The 26892-nt window shown below is 34.9% G+C and overlaps 1 protein-coding gene across 3 annotated transcripts in view; it reads right to left on the bottom strand.

Annotated features, from left to right (window-relative positions):
• MED13L (mediator complex subunit 13L) overlaps nucleotides 1–26892 on the bottom strand; it is a 303530-nt gene that overhangs the window by 137647 nt on the left and 138991 nt on the right. The window contains exons 1-2 of one of the 3 annotated variants that reach the window (XM_074402189.1): nucleotides 11290–26892; nucleotides 8839–8923 (exon numbers count right to left, since the gene is read on the bottom strand). The exon at nucleotides 11290–26892 is cut by the window's right edge and continues 45500 nt beyond it. The exons of 1 other annotated variant lie outside the window; for it this stretch is intronic. Coding sequence is in view for 1 of the 2 variants with exons in the window: in XM_010342833.3 (XP_010341135.2) it covers nucleotides 8839–8923 (85 nt within the window). In the remaining variant the exon portion in view is untranslated. The remainder of the gene's footprint in view (nucleotides 1–8838; nucleotides 8924–11289) is intronic. One more of the 3 variants, XM_010342833.3, reaches the window with a different exon arrangement.

The following is a 26892-nucleotide window of genomic DNA, read 5'->3' as shown; positions in this document are numbered from 1 at the left end:
AAAATCACATAGATACTAAAAAATATTTAGTATGAGCAGCACTGATGCCCAAATGCTTTAATTATATTTTGAAGAATATAATTTGCAAATCTCTTAATGACAGATAATTCTAAGATATAAAAATTATAAAAGAATTTTAATTTCTCCCTTTTTAAACACTCTATCAACCTTTGAGGGTCAAAATTTATACTCAACTTCACAAATAAATAAACTTAGCAAGCACACTCCATCTGCCAAAAATTGTTTCAAATCAATATAATCATAAATAGTGCTAAGACTATATACCAATTATGTAGTTCTCTACTCAGTAATCCCAATCATTATTACTGAGATTTTCTAAACGACTTCACTAACAAAATATGATACAATGCTATGAAGTAGTACAGTATTATCTTGCAAGATCACTGTGGTGCCAGATTTATAAAATGGTCTTTAAACAATAGTACTAGGAAATTATTTGTCTTCCCAACCCCTACCATCTCCCCAAAATCACTATTTCAAAAACAAAACAGCTGCTGAAAAATGAAGATGAAATCAGATTGTGTGTATGTGTATAGCTAATGTTTCTGTATTGTGCCATATGGCTCTGAATAATTAAGTGCAAATGCAGCCTGATTCCAAAGTTGGCACCCCGAACTCTAATCCCAAAGCCACAGGCAGACCTGATGGAAGATTACAAATGTCACCAGAGCAGCCACAGCCTAGCTTAGGAAACCATTCCCCGGATGAGACAGTTGGGAGGTATAGAAGGCAGCCCACCACTAGCGTTGCTTTATTCTAAGTTTTCATAGATTTTGCTACAGTAACTGCAACAAAATTACATCTTCTATTAATCATCGAATTATACAGCAGCTCACATAGGCTAAATTTTGTATTATTTCATACTAGAATATCTTCATCAGCAGCAAAGCCTTTTCCTCATCATTCCAATCCAGATCAAACATATATGCAAACAAGTCTCCTTCCTGGAAACTACAATGCTCCCAATTCCTAACTAAATAAAATAAACCCATATAATTGAGGGGCTGAAGAAACCCTTCCCAAGTGATCCCTGTATTTTCATTACTCTAAGAAGATTATTTATTTATTTATTTATTTAGACAAAGTTTCACTCGTGTTGCCCAGGCTAGAGTGCAATTGCACGATCTCAGCTCACTGCAACCTCTGCCTCTGAGGTTCAAGTGATTCTCCTGCCTCAGACTCGCGAGTAACTGGGATTACAGGCACCCACCACCATGCCCGGCTACATTTTTTGTATTTTTAGTGGAGATGGGGTTTCACTATGTTGGTCAAACTGGTCTCCAACTCCTGACCTTGTGATCCGCCCACCTAGGCCTCCCAAAGCGCTGGCGTTACAGGCGTTGAGCCACCATACCTGACTTTCCTCTGGTTTTAAACTTTCAGCATCTAATCTCATTCTCCAACTACCAAATACAATTATTTATTTATTTATTTATTTATTTACATTTAGAGACAGGGTCTCACTCTACTGCACAGGCTGGAGTGCTGTGGCAGATCAGAGCTCACTACAGCCTCAAACTCCTGGGCTCAAGCCATCCTCCTGTCTTGGCCCCACAAATAGCTGGGACTACAAATGCACATGTCACCACACTCAGCTAATTTTTAATTATCTTTTATTTATTTAGTTTTAACTTATTTTTATTTTTATTTAGAGATGGGTCTTGCTATGTTGCCCAGGCTGGTTTCAAACTCCTGGCCTCAAGCAATTGTCCTGACTCGGCCTCCTGAGTAGCTGGGTTAAGAGACACAAGCCACTACTCCCAGTTCAATTTTTTTTTTTTTTTAATTTAAATAGCTGCACAAACTGATTAGTCATAGGATGAATGTTTCTTTCTAGACATTTACAAATAGACACGTGCTTTCAGTCACTTGTGTCTACAATATTTGAACTGTCTCTTTCATTAAAGTACATGTTCCTTATGGTCTAAAGACCATTCTCCTACTTCCTTTAGAGAAATAAACAGTTATTTCAATAAGATGGGAATTTACTAATTACTCATTTCTTGCTCCTGTTATCACATTATACCCAAGGACTCTCAATATTGTAATGTTACATCACCATTCTTCAACTAGGACGGTACGTCCCACCATGCTCCAGGTGAATATGTTACTTTGAAATCCCTTAACCACCACATCCAAGGACACTGCTTATTTGCCCTTTGATAATCACCTCTATTGCATCACTCTATTACAATAACACAACACACTGAAAGACAGGAACAAATATATCCTAATGTTACCATAATTCCAATTTTCCCCACATTATTTTCATTGTACTTTCCAAGTAAAATATCTTAACTCAAACACTGAATCTTGGCAAACTGAGCAGCTCTGGGCCAAAGGCAATTTTATAGCTGTGTTATAAACTACCATGGGGTAAATATGCTGACAACCCATTAGTACAGCAGCACCAGTGGACTGCTCTGAAGAGCCATTATGTTTTACAAATGTCAGATACCCACAGATTAAAGTCTCCCTAAGTTAAGTATGGACATGGTAAAGCATAACAGCTTCAAAAGACCCAAGTAATCTTCTCTTGTATGCAAAGATTTGCATTTTAGAGAAAACAAATAAGCTTTCCATTGAAATTAACTTAAATATTTTATTCTAAAAAGTTAAGAAAATTTAAAGTATACTACTACACATAATGCCAACTTGGCAGCACTGTGTCAGACATTTTAAGTATCTACATAGCTAGAAAAGCAAGATTTTCTTAAGAACCACATGTGGTGCAAATCACTGAAGCAATAATAAAAACTCTTTTAAGTTTTTTAACTGCACATATTTTCCAGCTTTTTAAAATCTTTTCCACCCAGTATTTTATTTTGATAGAGTTAGATGAAAAGGATATGGTAAATTATGAAAACTTATATCAACTATCGTAACATAAAGTAACAGCCATTAAGTCTGCAATACTAAAAACGCCAAATGAAGAAAAATGATTGCAGGGTTTATTTTTGTTTGTTTGTTGCCATCATCTATTGATGGCCAAAGTACTTTTCCCTAAGGAGTGTGAGGCAATCTAAACTTAAAATACAAAGTGCAACCTTTGAGAAGTTCATGATAAATACCTAACAAAATTTCCCTAAATTGAACACTGATGAAGAACAATCTGAACTGGTGCATTATCAGAAAGAGGGGAGGGATGGAAAGAAGTAGGGGAGACTAGCAGAGACTCTATGGAAGTAAAAGCTACATTAATGGTATTTTATCATTCTGAGCATTTTTCAAAAATAAAAAAGATAATTGATCATTAAGAAAACAGGAAGCACATTTACTTTTTCAAAAGGGAGAAAAAATAAGCATAACTGCATGATCTAAAACTATAAAATTCAGAATGTCTAAATACTCAATACTGAAATTCTGACAATTATAAATTTAAAATGTACCAAAAGAAGCCAATAAAACACAAAAGTTTTAAAAACCAGGTATAAATATATCCATAGATGTGTTTCAGAAACATAACTGTTTCAGTAACATAACTGGCCAGCTGTCTGGAAGACAGTTTACAGTATCAGAAGGGGAAGATAACTCAATTAAGAGGTATGGTAGATATATTCCTTTCCCTAATGGATACTATCCCAATGTATATACTATATAAATACACGCTATCCCTTCCTGTCCCACTGATACTAAGCTAGGGCATGTAACTTTGGTATCTTCCTACTGAAAGATGATACCTTGTCATGCATTATATTTTAAGGTCGGTGCTGTCTTGGCCAACGAAACGTGAACAGAAATGGGATACAGCATTGAGCATTAATAAGCAACCATGTGCTCCACCACTGCTCTGTGCTCTCTAGCATGGGCCCAGCAAGTCTTAGCCAGAGGTTGCCCTGCCAACATGAGTTCTGGAGGGAAGAAGATATAGTACTAAAATCAGTGACTCACAGTGAATATGCAACATGAGCACAAAATAAACCTCTACTGTACAAGCTACTAGGATTTTTCAGGTCTTCTGTTACTGCAGCACAACTGAGTCTAACCTGACCGAAAACTTCATAAAACACTTATTGTATCTTGAAGCAGGCCAAAATGAAGAGAATAGGACCAACTGGGTGGGTATCTGGAAGGCTGGAAAGAAAAGGTGAGGAATTCAGTACCACATATTAATAACACAAACAAAAAAAGATTCAAGAGGGTCAAGACATCAAAAAGGCCATCACATGGAAGCAGAATTAGTTGCACTATAAATGATCCCAAAGAATAGAGTTAAAAAATAAATGAAAGTTAGAGGAAGACAGATTTTTGCTCAGCATAAGCCTTTATAATACTAAGTACTCTTTAAAGATAAAAAGAACTCTTTGGGAACCTGTTGTCACTTAATCGGAAGTATGTATTCAAAATGAGGATGGATGACAACGTAAAAAAGATATTATAAGGCCGGGTGCAGTGGCTCATGCCAGTAATCCTAGCACTGTGGGAGGCCGAGGCAGGTAGATCACTTGAGGTCAGGAGTTCGAGACCAGCCGGACAACATGGTGAAACTCCGTCTCAGTGAAACTCCGTCTCTACTAAAAATACAAAAATTAGCCAGGAGTGGTGGCACGAGCCTGTAATCCCAGCTACTTGGGAGGCTGAGACAAGAGAATCACTTGAAACCAGGAGGCAAAGGTTCCAGTAAGCTGACATCGTGCCAGTGCACTCCAGCCCAGGTGACACAGCAAGACTCTGTCTGAAAATATATATACATATTACAGAAAGGTATTCCAGAATTAGCTGGGAAAATGGATTATGTGACTTTTAATGTTTATCTCCAACTCTGAAAAGGTAGTATCGATACATCTCTTAGCTAACATCAACAACAGTTAACCATTTATTGAGCTCTTACAATGAGAAAAGTACTGTGCTGAGCCAAAGAACCCTTTACCATGTTGCTGGTGGAAGAACAGGGGCTCAGCAGGCTTAAGTCACTGGCATGTGTCACACAGTTAATGGGCAGAGCTGAGACCCAAAATATCTCCTATCTCTGAAGGAAGTGAAGAAAAGGACTTAAACAAATGTGTACCCCCCGAAAGAGACATAAAACTAAAGCTAACTATGTTATCTTCTGTCTGATATCTTTATGGAAAATGCTCTTGAGTAAGTAACAGTGATATTTTTAGTGTTTTTAATAGACAGATGACCCTAGTTAGATATATACAATGTAGTGTCAACAAATACTGAAGTGTTACAGGAGAAATGAGTAAGTGAAAGATTAAAATATCTGAAGTCGCATTACCATACAATTTAAAATACTTACACAGCATCAGTATAAGATTACCTCAGCACCAATCAATAGCAATGACAAATGAAATTATCTTATTCTGTGTGAAATTTCCTTAATTTCTATAGTAAAATTATTTTTCAGTAACTCACTTCAGTAACATTATTTTATATACAATAGAAATTGCAGCCTTTTGGAAAGACGGTCAATTTATATGGCTCCTGCTTAGCTGTGAGAGATTCTCAAGGTAGTAAATAAAATTCCCTTTTAATTAAACCTATCTTATGCTTTAAAAATAAGAAGCGGAAATAATAAAAAACTGCATAAGCTTTATTAACATGTAAACTGAGGAAAAATGGCTAGGGAGACACAAACACTCTCCAAGTGATAAAGTCCTTGATGATCTGTTTTAATAACCTCAGTTCTGGCTTTCAAACCAGAAACTCACAAAATCCACAGCTTACCTAAATAGAAATGAAAAGGCATAACAGAAAATTGCCAGGAATACGATAGTAAACTGTATCTCAATAAATCCATATTGTAAACAGATTTTTCAAAGATTACAGCAAACAGTTGCATAGATGTCCAACATTTTGGCTTTTTTCTGGGGTCACACTGGAAGAATTGTGGTGGACCACACATAAAATACACACTAACACTAACGATGGCTGAGCTTTAAAAAACAAACAGGTGGGGGAGTCATGGATAATTTTCATGATATTCACCACCACAGTTAAGCAAACATGTATTAGCCCTTCCAAGTTCTGTTGACAATGAATAAATAGAGCCAACAATAATCATTTAAAATTGCTTTCCTATCTCATGAGCAGGGTAATTTTCATACAACAAAGTTACGTTATGTTTGATAAAGAGAGAAAATTATTATCTTAAAGAACAAGAGAATTAGTACCATTTTTCAAAAGAATCTAAAGTCATCCAATAAACTGTACAAAAGTGGTTTGATATTTTCTAAAAGAAAAGGTGTTTTGTTTCAAAATTAACTACTGTAGGAGGATTCAAACAGACAACTCTGGAACTATTTTAATGAAATTTGAAAGAATACAAATCAAAGTACATAAAATAATAAAATTTATGGTAAAAATAATTAGTAACATTAATAGTATGTGAGGCATTATGTGGCACATATGATATATATATTTATCATCTAGCAAAAGCTCAAGGTACATGGTATCCTATACTTAATTACTGTATGTTAACTAAGGCTTAGTGAGATGAGGGTAACTGTCCAAGTAACAGACCCTGAAATAAAGCCAAGGAATAAACCAAAGTTCTTTAGAACTATCCCAAACTTTATACATCATAATTAATTTTTTTTTTTTTTTTTTGAAACAGGGTCTCACTCTGTCACCCAGGCTAGAGTGTGGTGGTATGAACACCACTCACTGCAACTTCAACCTCCTGGGCTCAAGCAATCCTCCCACCTCAACCTCCCAAGCAGCTGGGACCACAGGAACAAGCCATCATGCTCAGCTAACTTTTAAAATTTTTATAGAGACAAGGTCTCACCACGTTGCCCAGGCTGACAATAAATAATAGCTCAATTTGACCTAAACTTCAATTTCCATCACAAATTCTGAATTCATGAGCCCAAAATAAGAGAATTACCTACACTTCCCCCGCTTCCAGTTTTTCTGCTTTTCTAATTCCCAACAAAGAAACATGCTACTATTGCCAGTACCAAACTTAAAAGAATACAATTCAACTTCGCATTTATTCATATTCTTCTGAAAGGAATAAATCAGGATATTTTTTTAAAAACACACACAGTGAGCTACAATTTTAAAATATACTTTGTTCCAGATACCCTATAATTTTATATAAAAAGAACTATACTTAAAGGTGCATTAATTATCGGAGGGATACCAAGAGCTTTATGCTGGCACAGGATTATAGAAACAGTAAGTTTTCCACATTTTCTTGGATCCAGTTTGTATGTACTTTGTTTTGTTTTACAGTGGTAAACAGAAATGCCAATTATTCAGAATACCTAAGAGTACTTAACTCGTACTTAAACCAATAGTGCCACATGTATACTATGCTTTAGTAACAGATGACCTCTAGGTCTACGCCAAATCACAGTTAGGAACTAAAGTTGAGAATGAGAAACAGAGAAATCTTCCGTGGAAAAAGTCTTTCTGGGTAACTGAAATAAAATATAAACTGTAGCTCAAGTATCCTAAGCAGTTACATTATAGTGGTAACCATCACAGCCAACAGTTTGAATAAGAAACTTAATAGTACTAGAAAGTCCTTTCAGCTTTGATTACCTGAAAGTACTACATACAGACTCATGAAGAGAAGTAAAAAGTTTTTCTCATACAAGCTCTTAATGAACCCATTCTTTCACATCTACTTATCCCCTCAAAACAACCTAGTGCTAGGCCAGAAGGTAAGGGGATGTTTCAGCAGTGAAGGGATCCATCTAAAGGACACAGGAGCCGGCACAAAGCGGCTTCCTCTGACCAATCTGGGAGAGTTTTAGCATCAACATAAATGATGGTAAAAATTAACTGTGATCCATCGAATAAAATAACAATCCATGGGTCCAAATTTATATAACAAGATAAATAAGGAAATAAAATGGGAGAAAATGAAAACGCTCTTCCTTACAACAGGATGCTGACTAATAAAAGTAGAGAGAATGGCGGCATTTGAAAATTAACATTATAGCCATAATGGTAATAACTGATTTAAGCAAGGACTACCAATGCAGGCTAAAACAAATGAAAATTTGATGAGAAACAGAGTAATTACACAATCTCATTGCATCTGGCCACAAATTACCTATTAATTACAAATACAAAATTGGCAAAGATCATAGTTAAGAAAATACTTATTAATTTACAGTGGAGAAACCTGACAGAAAATTACCTCAGTCACATGACAGAACATGCTAACACACTAATAATGGAACACTGACATATGAGGCTGCTGAAAACACAACGCCACTTCTATGTTATTCCTACTATTAATAAAAAGCATAACCTGAATTTAAGCATGAGAAAACTATCTCAAACTGAAATGTAATAAGGTTTGGTTTCATCAAAAATAACAATGTCAAGAAAGAAAAAGAAAGGCTAAGAAACTGTTCCAGATTTAAAGAGACATAACACTAAATGTTAATATATGACCATGGATGGACACTTACGAGGTTAACCTATAATAGATATAACTGGGACCCAAACTACAGGTTAGATAATGTCTTTTTATCAATGTTAAATTTCCTAATTTTTATCATTATACTGTGCTAATATATCTTTGTCATGAGGAAATATACACCAAATACTTAACAGTAAAAAAGAAATCAATCTTGAGTTTACAAATGTACAAACGGTTTAGGGAATAAATTAAAAAAAAAAAAAAGCACTGCAGAAGGGCCGGGAATATGGGAGTTCTTCGTACTCTTTCAAAAACTTCTCTAAATTTCATATTATATTAACAGAAAGAGAAACAAAAGATTTATATGACTTAATTTTCATACTCGCAATAAATCATTGCAAGTGAAAAGTTTTTGAAAATTATAGGAACTCTCAGTATCTAGCAATATACTTGGTTGTCTGCAAACCACTCTCTGCTGTTCCTTCTCTTACCTTTCTAACAGATTGTGGATCGCTTTGAAGAGCAGCGTCCTACATTCATAGGAAAGGCCATTTTCCCAGAGTCCTTCTTCCACAACTGAAAAAAAAAAAGAAAAAAGAAAAAAAAGAACCAGTAAAAAGGACATCCAAATAAAAAGAAACTTTAAAAACATTTTTCTGAAGCAAAGTTAATGAGTTAATTTAAATGACTTAAATAATCTCACATTGAAACAGAGAGTGTATTTTTAAGTATTTGCCCAAAGTTACAAAATAATTATGTACAAAAAAAAGTAATGTATCCTGGTTTTAAAGTCTGAAATATGAGGCATGGTGCAACACTCCTCCCATAAATATTTTTACAATCTTCTTCTTCAAGGTTTACAATCATTTAAAATTCTCAAATTAATCTACTCGACGGTGTCACAAAGACTTATTTTGTTAAAGTCCTACTTAAATGTAAAAAGAATGTCGCAAATCAACAGCAAAGTTCTAAAATGTTTTTAGAGAGAAAATCAAGAGAAAAAAAAATTCCGAAAGTGTCAGATTTACACAAATGTCTTTACATGTTTTGAAGGTCTAAAGAATATGATTTTAGAAAAACTGTCAGGAAATTACATCTTCCTAAAACATCAAATTTATTTCCTGAATTTATAGTTTTGTTAATGTTTGACATTTTGGGAAGTATCTTGTTTGCCTCTGAAATATGTTACAACATTGAAATATGTTATAACACCAAAAGAATCCAACTTAAGTATTAACAATGCCCCATGCGTTCCTAAAATTCCTTTTCATAAATATAAACAGACACAAAATGCCCTAGAGAAGACAGTTAATTTCCTTTTAAATTACACTAGTTCAATGCAAGATAGCAAAAAATTAGAAGGATGAAAATAACATTTCTAGAAGAAAAAACTCCTCTTTTACTTGTTATCTTGACAAAAACACTCAGAGGAAAAAAAATTAACAGAATTAAAACACACATTATATCCACAAGGCACGTTTAATGCTTTTACCATACCAGTTGACATACCAAAATGTATCCCCATATTCTCAAATCAGACAGCATTTCAAAAACTACATTCAGGCCTTTTATCTGTTAGACTTTTTGAAAATTACAAAGCTGGATTTTTTTTTCTTGGTTATGTCAAATAACTTTTTGTCTTCCTGCCTATGTGGCTAATCCTGATTTACCAAATTTTCCTGAGGCAATCTGTCTGAAAAAGTTATGCTATTTATAGCAAGATAAATAGAAATAAAATACAGCAAACAGAAAAACATTCCTGCTAAAAACTGATAGTCTTTGCTCAAGATAAAAGATTCCAAAATTTCCAACAATGTTCTGCAAATATCATGAATCTATGCTCCCTCTCATACATTTATCTTTCACGTACAACGTTTTTGGGTTTGAAAGAGAGCTAATTTCTCAATAAAAAGGACACTTCACATTAATTTGCTTTTCTTTCCTAATGTGTTTCACTGACCCTAAGGCACCATCAATTTTAAGATACACCATTATTTTGTAAACCACCAGGAGAAGAGGAGAAGGTGACAAACTGTAACATCACTGTTATCACTTACAATTTTTACTTTGCAATTATTCAGAGAGCTCCTTTAAACTTACTGACTCATATTCATCATATTCTACTATTATGCATACATAAAAACAGATAATATAAGCAAAATAAATGAGTTGAAAATTTCTAAAACTACATCAATATTTCAAGTCTACCTCTTCTGAGTCACTCTTCAAACCAGTCACTGGTACAGTATTTTCCTACATAACCATCTTTTGTGCCATAAAGAGTGCTGGTGATACAGCATTTGTAAAGACTGTCCCACTTTTATTTCCAGAATTTTCTTCCACTGGTAACACCTATGTAGCATATTGTTTTAAACTTCTGATATTAAAATCTTCTAATATATTTGAAAACAGAGGGCTGAATGTGGTGGCTCACAGCTGTAATCCCAAAACTTTAGGGAGGCCAAGGCATACGGACTGCTTGAGCCCAGGAGATCAAGACCAGACTGGGCAACACAGCCTGACCTCGTTTCTAAAATTAAAAAAATAATAAAAAATAAAAAATTTAAAATAGCTCACGCCTGTAATCCCAGCACTTTGGAAGGCCGAGGTGGGCAGATGACGAGGTCAAGAAATCAAGACCAGCCTAGTCAACAAGGTGAAACCCCATCTCTACTAAAAATAGAAAAATTAGCTGGACATGGTGGCACATGCCTGTAGTCCCAGCTACTCGGGAGGCTAAGGCAGGAGAATCGCTTGAACCCAGGAGGCAAAGACTGCATTGAGCTGAGATCACATTACTGCACTCCAGCCTAGCTACAGAGTAAGACTCCATCTCAATAAATAAATAAATAAATAAATAAATAAATAAATAAATAAATAAATAAATGGATAAATGAATGAATGAATAAATAAAAATATTAGTCAGGTATGGTGGTACACACCTGTTGTCCCAACTACTCTGGAGGCTGAGGCGGGAGCACTGCTTGAGCCCGGCAGGGTCAAGGCTGCAGTGAGCCATGATCATGCCACCACTGCACTCCAGCCTGGGTGACAGAGTGAAAGCCTGTCTCAAAAAAAGAAAAAAGGAGGACGAGGAGGGAGAGCAGGAGGGAGGGAGGGAAGTAGAGAGGGAGAAGGGGAGGAGGCGGGGAGGGGTGGAAAGGGAGGAAGAAAGAGGGGGAAGAGGGAGAGGGAAGAGAAAGAAGGGAGGAGAAAATAGAATAACATGTCCCAGTAAATTCCTAAGCCAAATTATTAATGTTATGTCTCTTGCTGCAACCACCCTTTCTTTTTGTTTATTTTGAAAAACTTTATGGCAAATTCCACTCCTAAATACTTTAGTGTGCATCAAATCACATTCTAAGCAAGGTCTGCCAATTATTTCTTCGGTCTTCTTTGATCAAGTACAACTCATTTCCTTTTTTTAAAATATGCAGTTTACTTAGTGAAGAAACCAGGTTACCTGTCTTAATATCTCATATTCACATCTAATTCTTTCCTCATGATATCATTTTGCAAGTTTTAGTGTGGGTGTTACCTTGACCTTGTCAGAGAATGTCAAAGTAAAGTTCACAAACAACAAACTCCCTCAAATCATTCTCAAATACTTTGTCAACTGAAAAACTGAGGTGTTACAGCTCTCCAGGCATGGACTGTGGAACACTAAACAATTAATGAGCATGCACAAGCAATGCCAACTTCACGACAATTGCTGTGTGGCTGACAAAATTTTAATGTACCATTAAAATTTTATCCCGATTTTACAATTTTAAAATAGATCCTAGGATAGACTATTTTTCTTCAAACAAAAAAAAACTAGAGAGTAATTAACCAAAACCTACAATTAACATCATACTTAGTGGCAAAAGACCGAAGGGTAAGAATGTCTGCTCTCACCACTCCTATTCCACGTTATACCTGAGTTTCACACGGTACAATAGGGAAGGAAAAAGAAATAATGGACATACAAATTGGAATGGAAGAAATAATTGTCTCTATTTACATATGACAGGACTGTCTATTAGAAAATCCTAAAGAACCAACAGAAAAAAATCTACTAGAACTAAAACTGAGTTTATCCAATCACTGAATACAAGGTCAAAAGACACAAATGATCATATTTCTATAGCAAGAAATAAATAATTAGAAACTGAAATTTTTAAAGTACCATTTACAGTAGCACCAAACCCCATTTACACTTGCATATAAATATTACAAAATACACTGAAACTACAATGCTAAAGAAAGAAGTAAAAAAGATAAATTGACCACAAATTGGAAAAATGGTTAAGATAACAATTCTTCTCAAACCAATCTATAGAATCAACTCAATTCCAATTAAAATCCCTGCAGGATGTTTTACAGAAATAGATGAGCTGAAAAACTCTATATATTTATATGAAAAGGCAAAGGAACTAGAACCACCAAAACAATGTGGTAAAAGAAAAATATGGAAGTACTTATATCAACTGAGTTCTAGGTTTACTATGAATTAGGGTAGAGCAAGCAAGACAGCACAATACTATAGAAAGGACACACAGCAACAGAATTGAGTTCAGAAATTGAGTCACAAATTCTTTTTGTTTTAATGCAACAAAGGTGCCAAGGCAATTCAGTCAATTCAGTAAAGGAAGAAAAGAAAAAGAACCTCAAACGCATACAGAAAAAGAAAATCAAATGAGATCACAGACCTGAACGCAAAACCTAAATCTGACATTTCCAAAAATACACAGGAGATAAAATTTTGAGAGCTTAGGGTAGGCAAAGATTTCTTAGATATGACACCAAAAGCATGATTCATAAAAGAAAAACTGATAAATGGTGTTTCATCAAAATGAAGAACTTCGGCTCTTCAGAAAATATGGGAATGTTATGTTAAGCTATGGAAAAGACGCACTACAGATGGGGAATAAACAGTTACAAATCACACATCTGACAAGGACTTTAATTCAGAATACGTTACTTCTTTTTTTCCAATCTCAAAACTCAACTACAAAAAAAAACTTTTTAAATGGGCAAAAGATTTGAACAGACGGTTCACCAAATAAGACTCTAGATGAATGGCAAATAAGTATAAGAAAAAGTGCTCAAAACCTCATTAGTCATTAAGGAAATGTAATTTAAAATCACAATGAGATATCATTATCCATTAAAATGGCTTAAAAGAAAATCTGACAATGCTATGTGCTGATTAGCATATAAAACAGAGTAGCCAGAACTGTCATATACTGCTAGTGGGAATGCAGAAACAGCACCGCCACTCCGGAAAAGTTGCCCTTGGCAATATTTTGTAAAGTTAAACACACAGTTACCATACAGCCCAGCAATATCCCTTTGTAATATTGTGAAACATATATTTGATCCTCTTTCCTGGCATATAGCTCCTGTTCCTGACATAGAGCTCCTAAAATCCTTGAAATCTCTAGAGTGCTAAGAATGTCTTTTGTACACTAACAGCTAAAGAAATTACCGGTGGTCTAGACAGCCTCAGGATGAAGGCTGATTAGCAGGGAAATAACCTTGTGACCAGAGGGTTACAACTTTCAGTCTCGGCCCCCTATTCCCCAATCCTCATCCACCCTGACCTCTAGGGAGAAGGGCTAAAGGTCGAGTTGATCAACAATGGACAATGGACAATGGATTAATGAATCAAGCCTACATGATTATATAATGAAGCTTTCATAAAAATCCAAAAAGACTGAGTTCTGAGAGCCTCCAAATAACTGGACACATGGAGGTTCTTGAAGGGTAGCTGCGAAAGATGGGAAAGTTCTTTAAAGTTTGTATCTTAGACTCCATTATAAGAAGGAGTTACAATCTCTTGCTCTACAGCCATTAACCACTATTAGCATAAACACATAACCACATATATGTATTCTCTAAATCAGCTACATCTTAAATCAGCTACCTTGACTCGCTCCAACATGTCTCAACAGAACTGGGCTAGCTCCAAACCCTGGTGCATGCCATTCCTTATTTGGAAACCCTCCTGACCACCTCCTGACTGGCTTCCTCTCCTTCCTTGTCTTCTTCCTTGTCTTCTTTCTCCTTATCTATTCAGGAAATTTCCAAGTTTTTGGCGAATTGGGCCAAGCATAGAATGTGAGGTCCCGTCTAGCCAATGGAAACTGGACACAGCAGAAGAGCGAATGCATCAGGTCATGAAAGTTATAAATCTCCCTGTCTCCTTTTGTTCAGGTGTGCTCTCCTGCCAAGACTGTCAGCCAGTTGCACCCTTCCTCCAGGAAGTAAACTAGCCTTGCTAAGTGATCCACTGTCCACGTGCAGATTTTTCCGGACGTTATAAACCCATTTCCCACAGTGGCACACTCAAGAGAAGGCATGGACGCTCCTGTCCTTCCTACATGCCTTAGCTGTCCTCTGTATCCTTTATAATAAACCAGTAAACATAGTGAAGTTTCCCCCGAGATCTGTGAGTCATTCTGGCAAATTAACGCAACCCAAGGAGGAGGTTGTGGTAACCCGAGATTCATAGCCAATTGGTCAGAAGCTTTGGAGGCCTAGATTGGCTCCTGGCATCTAAAGTGGGGACAGTCCTGTGGGACTAAGCCCACAGCCTTTAAGATGTGATGCTATCTCCAGGTAGACAGTGTCAGAATTGAACTGAATTAGAGGAAACCCAGCTGGCATCCCCTGCAGAACTGATTATTACTTGGTGTAGGAGAAACACCCCCTCTCCACCTCTGCAATGTTTGGTCAAGAAGTGTTTTGTGTTGTGAGAGTACAGTAGGAGAAAAAAGTTTGTTTCTTCCTTACATCCTCCTAGGTATACACTGAAGTAAAATAATTTATGTTCACATGAAAAACTATAGCAAATGTTTACAGGAGTTGTATTTGTAAACACCAAAAACTGGAAACCATCCAAATGTTTCTCAACAGTGGGACAAACAATGAAATACCTATACAGTAGGCTACTAATCACAAATAAAAAGAAACTTCTGATAAAAGCAAAAATATGAATGAATCTCATTATGCAAAGTAAAAAGAAGCCATACTCAAAAGACTATATGCTGTATGATTCATTCATACGACATTCTTGCAAAGGCAAATTTGGTACTGTAAACTTCTCAATGGTTTCCAGGTATGGAGGTGGTGAGATAGTTTGATACCAAAGGGACAAAGGAAATTTGAGGGGTGACAGACCCACTCTGTATCTTGATTATAGTGATAGTTACATACTTGCACACATTTGTGCAAACCTGCAGAAAAATTATTTACTAAATATGGTAAACTTCACTCACAATCTTTTACTGTTTAACTTATAAAAACTCATTTTACTATTGGTCCAAGTTTCTGGACTCAAGCCATCAAGAATATGCTAATATTAACGTCTTTATTTTTCTTAGTGTTGAAAATGAGAACAAAATTTAATCAAAAGGACTCGTACTCTAAATTTATATACAAAAAACATTTTTTAATCCAAAAGATATGACATTTACGTGATTGACCTCCATTCATGAAGTATTAAAAGCAAAAAAAAAAAAAAAAGTCTGAGTAATTAACAAGGAAATTCAGACTGAAGTACTTCTTTCAAGAGCCCAATGTACCACAGTTACATTCTTTACTTCATATCAAATACTGTATATAATGCAAATGTAACAATATATAAACATCTTAAGTTTTTTTGTTTTTTGTTTTTTGTTTTTTTGAGACAAAGTCTAGCTCTGTCATCCAGGCTAGAGTGCAATGACATGATCACAGCTCACTGCAGCCTCGACCTCCCAGGCTCAGCAATCCTCCTACCTCACTCTCCCAACTGGCTGGGAGTTAGTTATAGGTATAGGCCACCCTGCCCAGTTAATATTTTATTTTTTGTAGAGATGGGGTCTCACCATGTTGCCCAGGCTACTCTTGAACCCCTGAGCTCAAGTGATCCTTCTGCCTCCAACTCCCAAACTGCTGGGATTACAGTCATGAGTCAATGCACCCAGTCAATACTTTTATTTTTAAACTGCTAAAAATTATTTTGAAAAATAATTATATGGTCATTCTCATCTGTTCCTTTATATTCTATATATAACATAAATTAATATAAAGTTTAGGCACTAAGTTAATATAAAACGAATACAAAATAATATAAAATATAAGCCCTCAAACACGTTGAGGGCTTAGTCCTCAACCCCACTGTCCCCACTTCAGATGCCAGGAGCCAGCCAGTCCAGGCCCCCAAAGCTTCTGACCAATTGGTTATAAATCTGCAGTCCTCACAAAATAAAACCAATCATACTACCTTAGGCCCTTGTCTAAGTAAAGTATACTAAAACTCAGAAAACAATACAAATTTATAAATTATAAGTTAACAAACAAAATTTAAATATAAATCAGTAGAGGTAATTATAAAAGTAGACCATGTTTGGACTTAAATTTCCTATGTCTTAACATATTGTACTAAACATTACATACTAAAGATTCAAGAGTAATCAATTTATCATAAAAAATTTATCCTAAGCCAATAACCACACTAATAAATACTATCAATTTAGGCTATGAATTTAAGGATAATACATTAATTTGCTGATCCTTTTAATTTACTGACACTAACAAATACATTTGTCTAATAGAATATAAATCAGACCATCCTTTTTTTCTCATCTAATACCTCATGATCAGGGTTTTCCAGAAATATAAGAGCAACACATGTTTCACTGAATCTCTAAAATTTCAAAACAAGTTAAATCTGCAAAGGCATGCTTGGAATCTAATAACAGATAATTTGATCAACATTAACTAGCCAATAGTTCTTTACCGTGTTATGTGTAAAGCACCAGGCGGGGAACTAGGAATGCTCTCAAAAAGCTAACACAGATATGTGCAAACCACTGGGAGACAAAAACTATTTTCAATACTTTGCAGAACAGCTACTAGGCATAAAATGTCTTAGATTTTCAATTAACAATTAAGTAACATATAGTTAAGGTTGGTTTTCTATCCAGAAAATGATCATTCTTATTTTATTTTATGTGCCAAGGTTTGAATTAAGCACCACATATAAATGGGGAGGTGGGGAGACAACTCACCACACCACTATGGGACAGAGTAACAGACATCTGGCACTCACTTTTTTGACTTAGCATTGGGCTTCTTATCACTGGGAATTGTCCATTTCCTGTATCATTAACAGTCCTGGTTGGGGGCAAATATTATCTCCCCTAATGGAAGCTAAAAATGCTGATTCTCTCTTTTCCATCCTCTCCTACAGTAATAAACAAGGAAACATATCCTAACCCCTACCAGATGCTCCTGGTCCACACCTTTGACTCTGAATCCAGGGACAAAAAGAAAGTCAATGGAGATATCTTTCTGACAGCTCTAGAAACAGAATCTTCAAGATCAAGTTTTTGGTGCTAAAGCAGTAGAGGTAACATAGCATCTAGTGCTTGGTGGTAGCTAGCAGTAGCTTTTTCACTGAACTACTTCTGCACTGCTGACTGTAAAAATGCCAAATAGTTCTGTGGACACCCGATATTCTTTTAATCAAATCCTTTTCTTTTTTTGAAGCTAAGACCTCTGATGAATACAGTTTATTCTAATCTCCATTTTATAGATGAGAAAATTAACACTTAATCTTAAGAAGACTGGGCATAGTGCCTTACACTTGTAATCCTACCACTCTGCAAGGCCAAGTGGTAGGATTGCAAGACTCCACCTCTAAAAAAAACTTTAAAAATTAGCTGGATGTAGTAGCACAGGCCTGTACTCCTAGCTTCCTGGGAGGCTGAGGCAAAAGGATCACTCAAGTCAAAGAGTTTGAGGATGCAGTAAGCTATGATGACATGCCACTGTACTGCAGCCTAGTCAAGAAAGAAAGACCTCTTCTTTAAAAAAGAAAAAAAAAAATACACACACACACATATACTTGTCCGAAGTCATGTAACTAACAAGTCTTAAAAATCTGCAGTCAAACTGAGCTATAGTCAGCAGCATAAAGGGATCAAATGTTTTTATACCTACTGTTATGAATAATAAAATATATTAATCCATTAACTAATTCCTCAAGTGGAAGCAATTTATTTTCATAGCTGCTGTGACTAGAACTTCTTGGACATTCATAAACATGCACAGAGTTGACTTAACTATGTATATTTCAAAATTTCACTGAAATTAGCACCAATCTAAAATTTCCTCACATGTACTTAAGAGGATTAGTGGTACATATGGGATTCAAATCCAAATGTTCTGACCCTGATACCCATGCTCTTTCCACTATACAACACTTAGTGTTAAGCAAATAACACTGAAGTTAAATTTCCCTTTGGTTCCAAAATTTGGACCCAAAATTAATGTGTTCTAGTTACATGTAAATTTTTCAAAGGCTGAGTCAGACAAAACCACATTTTAGCTTTTTTAAATAATTTCTCTCTCATTCTTCTTTCTCTCACACACACAAACACACACACACACACACACACACACACACACACACACACACACAGAAAGATTTTCTTCAGGGGAAAATACATACGAGGAACAGAGCAGTTAGCCTACATTTCTACAAATGAAATGCATTCTCCCTTTCAAGGTGGATGGAGAAGAACAGCTGCCAAAAAGTCTGTAAGAAGTCCCTATCTTTATAAAACCTACAATCGCTCGGTGGCATGCTGCCTCCATTCCAAAAGAAAAAAATAAAAAGCATGAAAAAAAGCCTTTCTAATTCCTTTCGTTTTTCCAGTTTCAACTTAAATGTTTATGATACCTTAAGAATATAAAGTAGCAATAAGATTGTCTTTATAAACTATGTTTATAAGTCTAATTATGTATAATGGGAGAATTTTCCTAAAATTTTGTTGGTCTCGAAAGAGAAAGAAGCAAGAGACTGAAAATGCATGTAAAATAAATGAGTGGCAACAGTCAATCAAAACAAGAAATTTCTAAATTAAAACATTCTCCTGCTGTTATTTTGTCTATTACAGCCAGATTGAAAACTAAAACTAAGTACTACTACAGCTGCTTATTTACAAAGAAAACCTATTTTGGCACAAAAGTTATCTCACTTAAATAATAAAAGCTATCATCAGAATATGTTTAAATTGCTGTTATACAACCTTTTTTACTATAGTTATCCTCATAATCAAATATTTAAACTGCAAAAGTACTATATAAATATTTTTAACAGAAAAGACAGTGTTTATAAAGGAAAATTTTTAGATAGCAGTAATTATTGTTTAGTGCTCAAATAATCTTTCAAAATCCTCACCAATTGTAATGTAAGTTCTTTCAACTTCACAAAACATGGCTCCTTGAATTAATAAGCTTATTTGAAAGAAAACACATATAAAAGGTTCAGGGGAAAAAAAGTCAATATGGCAAAATATCAAAGCAGCATATACTTCAATGATTTTGTGTTTCCCAGCAGAGATCTTGGAAAGATATCCCTTCCAATTCCATAAATGAAACTGACATACTTTACTTGAAGGGGAAAAAAATTGGAGAAGGGAGAATGGAATAGGGTAGGGAGGAGCATAAAGATTGTGAAACCTAGAAGAAATTCAAGCTCATGCTTTTAGAATTCAGGTCACCCGGCCTTACACAGTTTAAAAGTAGAATTGCTTTCAAAGAATACATATTTCCTCTGAGCTATGATACATATTTCCTTTTAATGTATCATATTGCAGCAACAGCTGAAATGAACGTCTAGACATCAAAAACACTTCTTACTCCCACCTACTGCTTTTTTACCTCAGGCATCAAAACTAATGAAACCTATTATCCAGAACATTGAGTTCAGCATAGGCATTGGCCACTGCAAATACTGGAGGTGGGGGAGGGGCACTTTCAGGGATGGCACTCCTTATTCAGCCATTAAAATTGCTGAAAATCAAATTTTGCTCAAAACTTCAGAAATACAAGTAAAGGAAGGCACATGAAACAAGGACAGTTTCCCAGTTAGATTTCAGTAACTAATTGCTAAAGACAGCACAGCTCTGAATCCAAGATTCATCATTTGGCCCCTGCCTTTGTTTTCAATTTCTACCTTAAACATATAAAATGCACTGTAGTGTTAAAAAAAAATCTTCTGAAATTATTAAATCTACTTACTAAAAACTACACTAACCAAATATTACAACAAGAAAATATGTATCCATTTAATCTTCTGAAATTATTAAATCTACTTACTAAAAACTACACTAACCAAATATTACAACAAGAAAATATGTATCCATTTAATCTAATTGCAACAAATAAAGGAATACCAAGATAAATAAAATATTTTTGAAGTATCTGCCTTCTCAAAACTGACTTACCAAAGAAATTAAGTAACAAAGGAGCACAATGCTACACTGATTCTGAATTATAGCACTTCACCCATAAAAAAAATCCAATGACTTACAACACTACAACACCACTGATTGATAAATTTATGCTGCCATCAGTTGCCTCGTAGAATCTATATTTGAAGTCATTAATAACTAATGGACTTATTACTTATATCAACTTCATCCTATTTAGAGTTCTGATTTCTCGAATTGCTCATGAGTATAAAACATTCAGTGTATCACTTAATAAATCTATGTTGAAAATGGATTGTAATCTTCCCGATGTCAATTCATCAAACAAATAAGAATCATAGGTAGAAGATAAATAGCAAAACATTCCATTTTTTTCAACCTATTTGCAAACTTAAGTAATTACAAATATTGATAATATCTGGCAAACAGAAGCACAATTGCGATTCAAAATTTTAACAGTATAGTATCTTCCTAAGGAATCAGCATGGGCTCTCTGTCAATTGCAGGATAACCAGAATTTTAATGACAGTTTCTACACAGCAATGAAGCAGTTGAGACACGACCCAAGTTAGCATTTCAACGGATCACAAGACTCCCTGTAAAGCCAGCAAACTTTAAATTGAAGAAAACCATAAAACTAAATTTCTAAATAAACTGTACAAGGCCTTCAAAAGATAACTGCTACAGAAAACATTGGAAAAAAAAAATCTTGCACAGTGGCTGTTACTGACTTCTCAAAACCAAATTTGTCCCCATTTGGTACTTATTTCAAACATTTTAAAAAATGATTACCATTTTTAATCTTTAAAACTATGCTCTTAATATGCTCTAGAATGCATAAACAAGGGTCTAGAAGGATTAAAATTAACAATTATCTTTGCTAGAATAATGCTTATTTTCTCTTTTACTTCTTTGAGTATTTTTCAGATTTCATGACAGGCGTTACTTTAATAAGCTTACATTTTAAAATAAATTTTTAAAATAAGGCTACTATATTAAACAAGACTATAAGTCAGAAATTACAAGGAAGACCAACATTTTTAAAACAGGAATCATCACAAGACAAATTTTGAGACAGAAAAGCAGCATGTGATTCAGTTAGAACATATATATTTAAATTCATCAATGCTACAAACATTTTTAAAACTTCCTCTAGGGCAATGATATTAATAAAAATGGCAACTATTGATTTCAATACTGGCACAATTGAGCAGTAAAAATTTAAAATATTTCCTTCCATTCTTCAGACACAAACTGACTTGAAACACACACACACACACACACGTACGCACACACACAATCTTGCTACTAAAATTCTGACAGGGCAAGTCCCCAAATTGCCTTTTACACTAAAGCTCAAACAGTTGTCTGTCACTGCTATTACTGTGAGTAATCCTTGCAGCTGTAACTGTTTGAAATGCAGCTGTCTCGTTGGCATTCTCTCCCCACCCCTAGTCATCCAGCATTTCTGTTCTTGCTACAATAATCTTAAAGAGCATTTTACAGGAGGCTTAGCCCTGGCTGAGGGCACTCTACGGCGTGACCGAGAGAACATGGAAACACGATTCATTAGACACGCCTGGAGTGATAACAATGATGCTGCTTCTTACTGCCTTTCATTTCGTACATCAGGCTGAGACTAATGCATTCTCGTTACACAACATGCACGTTTATAGACAGGGAAAAACTGTAATCACCTTTGATTAAGAGACAGCATATTTTTCCTATATGAGCTGCCAGCCATACTGACATAGTAATTATTTTTTAACTGACAGGTTAAAATAGCAAATGTAGCAAAAATAATATCTGCAGAGAGAGAGAAATAGAGAAACAGAGGAGCTGACTACTGTGAAGACTTGGTGCACAAAGGTTTCTTTAGACCAAACTCAGTGCCATCTCCTTGAAACCTGATGGGTACCTTGGCTTTTATTTCAGCTTGACAAAATGTCAAATATTACGGAAGTTACCCTTAAGGGAATTCATTCTATAAATCCAATTCTTTGCAGGCAGAAATTACAAAATATTTTTGTCACTGAAACCATAATTATTATTGATCTACCTTCTTTCCACTTCTTTCACCACAGGACAAGAAAATTCAACAGTAGTAATCCTTTTTTTCCATTATCTTACTACAAAATAATTTGTTCTCTTTGCTTTGTTATCCAGTTTTACTACAAATAATTTGTTTTCCTTTATATAAAATGCTACTCCAAGACAGAAGAAAAACTGCTTTCTACTGTAACACAGCTTTTAAAATGTAATTTTGATTAAAGACAAAAATACAGAATAATTAGATCAGTCTATCATTTCACTTAACACCCAGCAACTGCTGCACCTGGTGAAGGTTTGAACTGTAACTATAAAAGCCCTAATTTATGCTGAAACCCTATTTGGTCTATAATTAAAAAAAAAAAAAAGCCCTATTTCAAATTAGAAAAAAAACATAAGCCACATTATACTGACAACATATAAAGTCAATTTTCTTAAGGAATTTCAAAAAGTGAACCACCTTTCCACATACACAAATGCAATCTTTTGTTGGTTTACACATGTGTGTTGCTGGGTTGTAGTTTACAGAGAGTTTGGTATTTCACAGGAAAAAAAACACTGTCGTGAATTGAAAGATCATACTTAAACCAAAATATTGGAAAATACTTTTTCGAAGTTAGCAGATTCTGTAAAATTAAGCAATTAAAAAATAGTCTCTTTTTAAAGCTTTCCATAACACTATTGAGTTTTACATTAAGAATGTGCTACAAAATGAAACAATTTGCACATGTGAAAATTTGTTAAGACAGAAAAGAAACAAAAATAAGCAAATAATAGAAAAGGTCTGGTTTGGTTCACAAAACTGTGGAAACTGTAACAGCTTTTGAAAAATAATTATGTAACCAGGCAATGTGTTAGGAGCCCATATTCCCACCTATTCAGGCTGCTGAGGCGGGAGGACACATAAACCCGGAAATTCAAGGCCAGCCTGGGCACTATAGTGTGATCCCATCCCAATCTATCAATCAATCAATCAGTCAATCAATCGATCAATACAAACGGTTCTGTACATACAACAAACAAATTTTGTAAAACAGCAAATGCTTGAGCACTTTTAAAAAGCAAGACTTTAGAGTTTTCTGACCTGTGCTACCACAGCAGGTTAGAAACTGGAAAACGTGTAGCCTAACTCTAGTGTGTCTATAAATGGACCACTGCACTCTAATGTGCACTTAACATAGTGTACTTTGAGAATTTCTGTGTGTCTCACACAATTTTAGAATGACAAAAGCTTAAAATTTTCATCATCTGGAATCAATGAGTCTTATTACAGAAAATAACATCTACCTCCACTGACAGTGATCAACCCATGTCTTTCTCTCTTCTTTTGGCTTTCTATACTGGATATGACTCCCCCAAAACTAATCAAATTACTTCTACATACTTTCACTGCTTGTCTTCTTTTTGGAAAACACGAAATTAATCATTAATATAAAACATGTCATCACACATTAAAAATTTTTATTTAAAAAAATTTCATTGGATAACATTGAAAGGAAAAGAAAAAAATTCAGTTTAAATGTATTCTTAGTTATTAGAGCATTTTACTTTCATAAACAACTATGGTATTCCATATGAATTTCCATTACCCTAATCTGGCTCTTAATAGAATCCAATATTGTTATTCTCAAGTTTTAAAAACAGAATGTACAATTCTCTCCTCATGTCTTCGAAATTAATTTGTTTTTGAATGCGAAAACAACCTATTGGAAAGCAATAAAAATTTCTCAAAACTTTTATTAAAACATATCCAAGAAAAAGTTGTCATTATTCAAAACTTAGTAAGTCAAGAAGTTTCCAACTCATAAGCAAAAAATTTACCAATGACTGAAATACACCAACACTGCCAATATTTTTACTTAATGTAGGTGTTTCAACACTGCAAGATTCCTTTGCATTAACGAGTCAATATGAAAACTGCAAGTACTTTAGGAAATGAAGATCAGTTTTACACAGTCACAGTGGTGTGAATGAGTTCAATTCTATGTTCTTTCAAAATTTGGCTAGAATGGCATTTTGGTTGAAAAGTTAAGTGACACAGCAGTTTTGGATAGGGCACAGTGTGCAGCAGGGCAGGCCTGGGCAGCTCCCATAATACAGTGCAGTGTTTTCCTCCTGTGGTCCCTGGAGTACTGGAGTCCCATACAAGAGCCCCAGTAAATCCCTCTGGCCCTTTCCATCTCCAATCTCAACCAGTACGGCTGCAGTTTTATCCAGTTGTATGTAGTTTTAGCCATTATAATTTATGAAGTTCTACAGAAAGTTCACTTGAAAAGATATTATAAATAAATATAAAGAGTTTGCGAAGAGTATATAATTTGCAAACTACTGGAAAAGCTGAAAGAATAAATCAAACCAAAAACCCAAAAAGCCTGAGCCACTGGGCAATGCTAACACCCTGCTGGCTCTGTTGCTTCTTTTGTAGTTATCTACACTTTCTTTGAGATTCTTTCCAGCTCAAATTGCGTAATTCTAACCAGCTGCACTAGAATGTGGGAAAGCCCTCGCAGACAGATTCTGAGGATTTTAAATGTTTATAAAGTGAAGTCCTAATCAATCTACCCCTTCTAGTTACAAAACCCAAGACCAAAACCAACACTAAAGTTAAGCATTACAGAGCAAGTAAACTTTTGATAGGCAGGCCTTAGAATCTATCCACCATTCAGAATAGATATTTCATAGGTTTAAAAAAAATGTATTTTCCAAATAATTGACTTACAACTTATCTTTTGAAACACAGGCTGTCAATACTTTGTCAACTGGTGTTTGATTATATTAATTATTCCTTCCATAGTTTAAATACCAGCTATTATAAAGTATAACAATAAAATGTTATTTTACCACTTTGAAAGACAGTTTTCACATTGATGGAACTATCAGAAAGATTTTTGGTTGCCTGTAATATTTCTTGGGAGGTATATAGCTGTTATATAATAATTCATTTATTTTGTATGCAATTTTCTATTTGTTATAATTCACAATTTTAAAACTTCTTTGGAAATCCGGCTCAAAAACAAAAAATACACATGAGATAATATGAGGTTAAAAATTCAACTGTATATATAAATCACCTCAACTTTTAAGATGTGTGTTTAGATAGCTGTAATAGAATAAACAAAAAATTATAATTACTATAAATCTTTACCCAAACTTTTTACACTAAATTTTAAATATAAGTACCCCTATGTAGTCCATTAAATAGTTAATAACAGTTAATATTCTAACTAAAATATACACATATTCGAAGGCAGTATTTCCCACTCAGAATGACTCAGCAGTCCAGGTAATAAAGAAAATAACCTAAAGAAGAAACGCAGCAAACATAAAACAGATGCTGTTTGAACAGAAGATATAGTAACATTTCTTTTATAATCCAGCTTCACGAAGAAGCAAAGCTTTTTAAACTAGTCTCCCTGCTTTCACTCAAGGCACCTTAAGTCCATTCTCCATGAGAGCCAAAGTAATCTTTTCAAACCTTACGTCACATGGCAGCATCCTTCCACTTAAAACCTTATTTTAATGGCTTCTCATGGAATTAATAATCTATTTAATAAGCTCCTTATCATGGCCTACAATATTCTACCTTTATCTCACCTCTATCTACCTCTTTCACCTCCCTCTGTGTACCCGTTTCAACAGCACTGGCCTTTTTTCCAACAAAGTAAGCTCAAAACCTCTGCCCTTCCTCTTCCTGTATCTGGCTGTCTCCTCCAAGAAGCATTCCCTACCTGACCCTCTTACGTAAAAGTAGCCCTGTCCCAGTCAGTCACTTTCTCATCTACTGCTTACAGGAGACAACTGTAAGAAATTACTCATTTACTACTTCGTCTTCTCACCCACCAAAAGGAATGTCAGCACTGTATGAACAAGGGCAATGTCAATCCATGTGTGCTTACTATACTGCAAAGAACCTTCCACAGAGAAAAACATTGTGACCCTGAGAAAAACATTCAAAGTGGAACAAAATGCAACCTAATACGATTCTAAGTATGTCCATACTATGCAAAATAGCGGAAAAGACACTTTTATAAAAGGCTTAGCTTTTCTTCCTGCTGACGATTTAAAGCTCTTACTTGAACCCTTGATAATTAGCAGTATTAGAGTGACCAATGAAGACTATTCTTGAGGGAGGGGGAAAAAAAAAAAAAAACAGAAAATAAATTAAAATACTTCAATAAACTCACAATTTAAAGTAGTTACTGTCATGAAGTGGGTCTCCTAAGAGTTTAATGTTTTAAAATTGGGCAA

The sequence above is a fragment of the Saimiri boliviensis genome, chromosome 7 (genome assembly GCF_048565385.1).
Source record: "Saimiri boliviensis isolate mSaiBol1 chromosome 7, mSaiBol1.pri, whole genome shotgun sequence".
Classification (NCBI taxonomy): Eukaryota; Metazoa; Chordata; class Mammalia; order Primates; family Cebidae; genus Saimiri; species Saimiri boliviensis.
The sequence above is the reverse complement of the archived record's forward strand: the minus strand, read 5'-3'. Positions and strand labels throughout refer to the sequence as shown.